Source organism: Leishmania braziliensis, chromosome 36, assembly GCF_000002845.2.
Source record: "Leishmania braziliensis MHOM/BR/75/M2904 complete genome, chromosome 36".
In the NCBI taxonomy this organism is placed as follows: domain Eukaryota; phylum Euglenozoa; class Kinetoplastea; order Trypanosomatida; family Trypanosomatidae; genus Leishmania; species Leishmania braziliensis.
In genome coordinates, this window is record NC_009327.2 from 2239223 (window position 1) to 2246492 (window position 7270).

General features: G+C 55.6%; 2 protein-coding genes across 2 annotated transcripts; both read right to left on the minus strand.

Annotated features, from left to right (window-relative positions):
• Positions 1-695: 695 nt before the first annotated feature.
• On the minus strand, positions 696-2243 carry LBRM_35_6150 (conserved hypothetical protein; the record flags this gene model as incomplete). Its single annotated transcript, XM_001569178.1, has 1 exon — positions 696-2243. One exon carries the CDS (start codon positions 2241-2243, stop codon positions 696-698), a length of 1548 nt encoding a protein of 515 aa, XP_001569228.1.
• Positions 2244-6130: 3887 nt separating this feature from the next.
• On the minus strand, positions 6131-6784 carry LBRM_35_6160 (a44l protein-like protein; the record flags this gene model as incomplete). The annotated part of the gene is made up of 1 exon (XM_001569179.1): positions 6131-6784. The coding sequence occupies one exon, from the start codon at positions 6782-6784 to the stop codon at positions 6131-6133; it is 654 nt and encodes a 217-aa protein (XP_001569229.1).
• Between the last annotated feature and the right edge of the window lie 486 nt (positions 6785-7270).

Sequence of the window (7270 nt, forward strand, 5' to 3'; positions counted from 1 at the left end):
AGACGGAGAGGGGGAAAATGAGCAAAGGGCTGTATACATCCGGTCGCACTCAAGTAAAATCGTCGTCGCTATGCTCCTTCCCCAAGGCAACACACATACAAAGCGACGTAGCAGATGAACGTAAAACACACACACACATATGCATTCATGAATTTATTCTCGTTTGCTGTGCTGCTCATCGCTAGGCACCCCCCCATCCTCCCTCTCCTGCTTCTTTGGTAGCATTCCCGCGTCACCTCTTGCATCTCACAAAGACGTTCAGTACACCCACACACGCACGGGTGCGGACACACGCGCACCAGAGGGAGAGAAAAAATACATCAACAATTGGGAATCAGATCCATGACGGCACATCATGTGTTGCTCATTTTCTTTGTTTTCAATGCCGCTGGATGGAGCCCACATGATCTACACAGCGCCACGTCCGGAATGACAGCATGCCACAGGGGTCACCGTTACATTGAGGGGCAAGTGTTTCGTTCGCGCCCCCCTCCCTTTCTCATCCTAGTAGCCTCACACTAAAGACTCTCAAGGACAAACCCACCAGTGGCCTTCACAAGTGCTCAAATGGGGCTTGAACTCATTGTAGGTGCGGCAGCAGCCGACAACCACGGGCAAGAGAGGGGGAGGAGAAGGAATCCTTGTTTGCTTGCGGCAGGGCCGATGGGACCGCCAGCGAGCAACGGTGGTGCTACTTAAACTAACGTTATGGTCGATCGGGAGTATTTGTTGAACTCACCACGGCCTTTACCGAAGGCGCATGGCATGTTGGAGTCGTCAAGCATGCTTTCGATGTTCGAACGCGGCGCACTGCGCTTCGGTGCCATCGCCTCCGGCATCGGGTCCACGGTGGGGTCGTAGTACCGCAGGAGGTTCGGGTTACCAACATTCTTGAACACGACCTTATGCGGACGGAAGTTACTGTCGAACACGGGGTCTTCGCGCTTCTTTGGGGGGGTATTGCGGTGAGCGCGGAAAGGTTGTACCTGGCGGGACGGTCGCGCAGACGTGCGAGAGCCATGGCTGCTGCTGCGGCGGCTGGCACTGCGGTAAGATTCTCCCTGATGGGACTGACGCGGAGATAGATGGGCGCCATTGCTGCCACCGTTGCGGCCAGCGGATTCTCTCGGTGTCCCGGAGGCGAGCTTGTCGTCCTCTTGCGCTGGGCCACCATAGAAGAGGTTGGCGGTATCATGGCGCGGGCGGCACAAGCCGCGGGCGAGGCCGCGCGGGACCTGCTTCTCCGGGAAGCCCCAGCGGCCGGTGCCGAGCACATCATGCTCCTGCCTTGCCGGGGTGTCGATGTGCTTGATTACGGGGGGCTTCTTGGGCGGCAGTTCCGGGGCACCGCACTTGCGGGGGCCCAGCTGCTTGTACGGCTGTGGCTTCTCGTTAAGCTCATCAGCGGTGTAGCAGTACAGGTTCAGCACATCAACAGACTCGTTTGCCTTGTTCGACGTCTTGTGGCACGGTGGCAGTATGCTGTGGAACTCATCCTCCTCGCCCTCTGCCGGCGGTGGCACTTGACCGAACATCTTTGCGTCCTTGTACGGCGGCTTGACGTGGCGCTTGCCAGTCACCGCAGGAACATCGCGTGGCGGGCGCGGATCGTTGTCCTCAAAATACGGCGCCTCCATTGCACCCTGCGGGTGCGTGATCCTCACGCCGCAACGCCAGGGCACCTCCGGCGCCGTGACGATGCAGTTATTTGTGAGGCCGTCGCGGCAGTGATAGGACCCAGTGCCCCAGGGTGAGCCATTCATTCTGGCCATCTTGAGGGTTTTATTCTGGCGGAGCGAACCCTCACCACGCCTGGCCTGGATACCGTAGGCCCCCATGCCTGAAATAGAGCCATACCTGCAAGGAGACCCATTCCTCACCATACGTGCACGAAGTCTGCGACTCTGGAATTTGTCGATCTCTGGGTTCATCATAAAGTACTCATCTTTCAGCATGAAACCTACCGAGTCACGGTTACCATCGGGGTTGTGGCGAATGCCGGAGCACCGGTGCGGTGGTTTGGTGGGGCCAGCGAAGAACTCTCTGGGAGAGCTGAAGCTGTTGCGAGGAGCGTTGCTGTGGCAACGGCCGGCGTGCTTGCGGCGCTCGGCGTCATCCATTTCCAGATCCAAGCCCATCAAAAGGCGCGCGGCGTTCTCACCGCTGCGGCATTTCTTGGCGCGCTGCCTGGCCGACATGTACTCCGACTCGGTGTTCTGCTGAGGAGAGACTTCCTGCGTCATCGCTTAAGTACTCGACACGGGTGAGAGGAGAGGGAAGGATGAATCCAATGAATGGATGTGAAAGGGACGGAGAAAAACGCTTGTACGGTGATACCTGAAAGAGTATCGTCTTTCGTAATATCGTTACGCTGCTGAGGAAGCTGCCAGTTATGCAGACAGAGGCACACACACAGGAGGAGGAGCAGCAGTAGTGTCATGCGCACCGAAAGATGCCAGGTTGACAGAAGGGTAGATGAGAGTACGGAAAATGACGTAGTTGAGAAGCAGGGGAAAATACGAGAGGGACAACAGCGATAGACGAGAAAAGAAGGGAGGAAGAGAGAGGGAAACGAGTAAAGCGATGGAAGGTATGCGCGGTGAAGCCAAAGAGGGGTGTCTGACCCAAACTGTGAGTTCTCAGACGCTCTCACAAGGAGATCGAGAGAGGCGGGGTGAGGTGAGGCAGCGCGACATCGAAAAGAAAATGTGCCCCAGTGAACGCTACGCATAGGCGCTTCTGATGGGGGAGGGAAAAGGGAGAACGGACACGCAAAATCGACACCCACACCGCACAAAATCCGTTCAGAATTCCTCCAGTTGTCGGAGCGCTACGTAGGTATTTTTTCGTGCGTGTGTGCATGTGAGGGGGGGGTGTTGTTTGCTCGGGTTCCTGTTTGCCGTGTGGTAGACACACACCAGTAGTGCGGATGATCTTCGGTATCAGCGCGTGCTTTGAATTGAGTTGAGCTCGCATGGAGGAGAGGGCACAGGGCTTGTGGAGGCAGATGTGACGCCATGCATTTCCGCGCACTCTGCGCGACGTCCATTCCATAAATCAGAAACGGACAATATGAGCTAAACAGCAACACAACGCACTGGCAGGCACATATGTGCAGTTCACCCTCTTGCCCATCGATACAGTGTAAAGCGCACAGGAGAGAGGGCAAACCTCTCTCGCACAGAACACAGACGAGATGGGCTCCTCGCACCGACGTAAACATACGTGGCAGCACTGGGATTTCGAAGAGGTAGGAAGGAGATCAAAACAACAACGTTCACACCGCCTCACGGCCCAGCTGTATTCATCCCTCACCGATTCAATTCTCTGCCGAGCATTATGAGATGAACTTCAGAGCGCCGGCCTCTCTTCGTCCTTTCACCGACCTGGCGCCTGGTGCGGAGCAGTACCAGGCGCCCGTTCCAGCAATACGGTGACTTGGTGACCTGAGCAATGCCTCTGCCTCACACTCTAACTATCCGTTTCGCCGGTCATCACGAGGTTCATCCTTCGGGGAGTGGCGCAGGTTCGCCACACCGCTAGGCAGTGCAAGCCGGGTGAGAGACATTCGCGTCACGCTGGCACTCTCAACCCATCCTGCAGATGGCACAACTGTGCTCACTGTCGCAGGTCGCTCGGACGCCACGCCATCCAGGGCCTGACCGCTGACATCTATAGCGATACATCGCGCTCACCCCCTCCCTACATTGTAGACGCTTGGCCGAGTCACCACCAGTGGTGGCTCGGGTTTGGCAGTAATAGGCAAAGGGCTGCCTGACGCCCTCCCCCCTGCAGCAGGTGGGGTGCTAGATCCTGAGATACCACGCGCTGGGGTAATACTCCGACAAGCGGGTGGCCCCTTTTCTCCCACATTAGAAAAAATACAGTGCGCCTCTGCTACAGCCCCTTCATCGACAACCAAGGAGGGTTGTTTGGGGAGCAATAAATGGCTCAAATGTTCCACAGAGTTGTAGTTGGAAGAACAGCCGCCGATGCCTGAACAGAAGAAAAGACTACATTGCACCGATGTCAGGACGTCGATGCGGATAGCTGTTGACCTCAGCAGCTCAGCAACCCTTCTGCCCATCTTGCGCACTCGGAGAAGTTGCAGCAGCGACGAGGCCCTTTGTGTGCATGAGTTTGGAAAAAGTGAAGCAAGTAAAAAAATAACACCATCTTCTACTGCGTTCCAATCCGCGTAAGTACTGGGACTTTTCCGACAGAATCATGATGGCATCTTGCCTTGACACACCCCACTTCGCAAAACAGGTTCGTGCGAGACACACGAACAAATCATCTGTATCCTCTCTTTCTCCCAAGTGATCAGTCGAGTTAAGGGTAAGTCGTCACCTACCCTTTTTACGCCTCTCGCAGCGTAAAAGGCCAGCCATCCCCCCTCCTCCTCCTCGAATTGCTGCCTACTTCTCTTGCCGCGATGCGCAGGACATACACCAAAGGGGGTGCGGCTTTTCCAACACGGCCAAGTAAAAGACCAGCTGTCAAGCAACATCAGCCCCCCTCTCACCCCACACTTTGTCCTCTGACGTTGTCGATTCTCACGAAAAAAAAAAACGCAGGATGTTGTTCTAACGAACACAATACACAAGTCCGGTTGTGCTCTCCCTCTTACTCTTCGTTGCTTTTCTTATTTGCTCTCTCTCCAACAACTGATGAGGATTACACTGAGATGAAAGTACTCGAGGAACCCAGAGAGTTGTCGTTTGCTGCAGAGAGCGTGGCCTCCTACTTCACACATTGGCGCACAGCACAAATGCCACGCAAGTAGGAAGAACATACCAAGACGAAAGGTGAGGAAGCACTGGGTAGCAGAACGCCGGGGGGAAGGCCTTCAGATTCTCGATACGTATTGCTACTAGCCTGTTTGTTCATGCAGTCACATACATACACACACACACACTCACACAGAAGCGAATGCATGCACGTATGTTTGTATCTGTTCAGTTGAGTATAACCAGTAGGGTATCATCATGCGGTACCGGCCGACAACTGCTCCTGTACACCCATGCAGCCTAAAGAGCAGCAATACACACACACACACACACACACACACACACATGCAGTGCTGTGGTGACGCCGTGGATAATGCAAGCTTGTCCTCTAGCGATTTTCGGGGAAGTAATGCGTGCAGGACGAGAGAGCGAGAGAGGAAGAAGGGTGGGGTGTGTAGAAGGGGGAGAAAGGGAGGTAAAGGGGCGGCACGGAAGGTGGCGCTGGTGGCATCAAGCTGCGAAAAGAACGAGGCCGTTTTACACGTCCTTTTCGCTAGAGACTCCACTAATGGAGGTGGGCGCCCTCTATGCGTGGGAAAATAGTAGCGCCACGCAAGGCATACATTTTTGTTTGTGTGTGTATGTAGGGAGGGGGGCAGTTTGGCGTCTTCATCTAGTCCGGCAGTAGAATAGACTGGTGGGATGAGCAATTGAGCAGTCTGTGCAGCAGCGGGGGCAAAGAGGTCGCGCTCGAGTGGGTGATGCCTAGATAGCGTAATCGATCCTTTTAATGCAGGTAAAGCTAACAACAACACAAGACAAACATGCACACAGGGATGCCAACACAGACACACCTACACCGCGATGCCGCCACTCAGAGAGAAACAGGGGCGCAGTTGGGACAGAGACGAGCGAGAGAACTGCTTTCCATCTTCGTCTTTCTATTTCTTCGCTCGTGCCTGCTAAAGTGAACGGAGGAAAGGCGGTAAGAGCATGAGGAAAATGCAAACCCACGAAACAAGAAACTAGTGGTGGCGACTACCCCCCCCCCCCAAGAACAGAACCACTAAACGACAAGAGAAGTCCGTGGGAGAAAGACGGAGAGGGGGAAATGAACTGGTGCAGCTGCACTCCATATACCTCCCTCAAAACGGCCTACGGAAAAATACATCAAAGATGCCAAGCGGGGGATCAAATTCGTTGAACCACAACAAAGAGCCACGCAAACCCACAAGAAACGCGAGGAGAGGAAGAGTTTGGGCCGCGTATCCCCACGGGTGATGCTCCGCCACAGCACAACCCCTCCCCCTCCAAAAAAAAAAAAAATTAGCACAAACACATCGAGACTTCTATCACATCTTTACCGCGTCGTGGGAACACATCACGCGGCGCCATCCCGCTTAGTTTGCGTCGCCCCGATCGCAAGTGTCGCACTCGCTCCCGTTTCGAATATAGGCAGAAAGGGCGTCAAGGAATCCGTTCAGATTAGCGGCATGCATGCACAGGTGATGCACATGCGCGGGGGTTATCAAGAAGTTATACGCGGTGTTCTCGCGCGCTTGAGGGGCTTGCGAAGATGCTTCCTCCTCCAAGGTTGAGATGCATGAGCACACCTGGGCCGCTTGCTTCAGAGAGAGTTGACGGAGAACCCGTTCCTTGATTTTGGCATCGGTCATCGACGCGGAGAACCCCAGACCCTGCCGCTGCAGAAGACCTGCATCGTTCGTTTTTTCTTTCAAAACGCGTGCGATAGGCGATTGCGGCTCGGCGCGGTGGCGTTCAGTCGTCTCCAGCAACCCATCGTGAACTTGCTGGGGCGGCGTCGCGGGAGATGTCACCATGCGACCATTGCTGTAGCCGTCTCTCTGCCTGTGGAGGTTCGCCTCGCCAGTGGTGGTCAGGGTACTCGAAGCCTCGCTGTACTCGGCGCCGAAGAAGAGCCCGCAGAGGCGGAGCAGGTCGTCCAGTTCGATGTAGTCAAACCGGAGATGTGTGGTGAGCCGCCCAGGTCGAAGCAGTGCCGGGTCGAGTTGCTCCGGGTGATCGGCAATCATCACAACGATCCGCTCCGGGTCTTCCACGGCGCCATCTAGGACATTCAGCAAGGAGGAGAGGTTGAGCTTGTCTATCTTGTTTTCCTGGCACCGAAGCAGCCTTTCCCAGCCAACCGCTTTTAACGCCGACGTTGGCGGCAGGACTCGTGCCACCTTTCGGGTGGCCACTTCCACCGTATCCAGAGCCTTCACTTGGGGGCTGCCATTCTGCAACGCTAAGACCGCAGCGTCGACCGTTTTCGCGTCGCCACCATTCTCAGCCGCCCGCTGCGAGCTACGAGTCGTCAGCCCACGCGACCGACGCACGCGCACCACATGCTCGCTTCCTCGAGTCCGTACAAGGTCGTCGCTGGTGTCGACGTCCTCGATGAGGAAGATGACCTTCTTGCTGTTCAGCAGCGCCCACTCCTCTGCGCTGTCCGTCAGTACGGTGTGAAAGTAAAAGATGCTGAAGAGCTGGTCGCTCCGCGTGAATCTAGAAAGGGG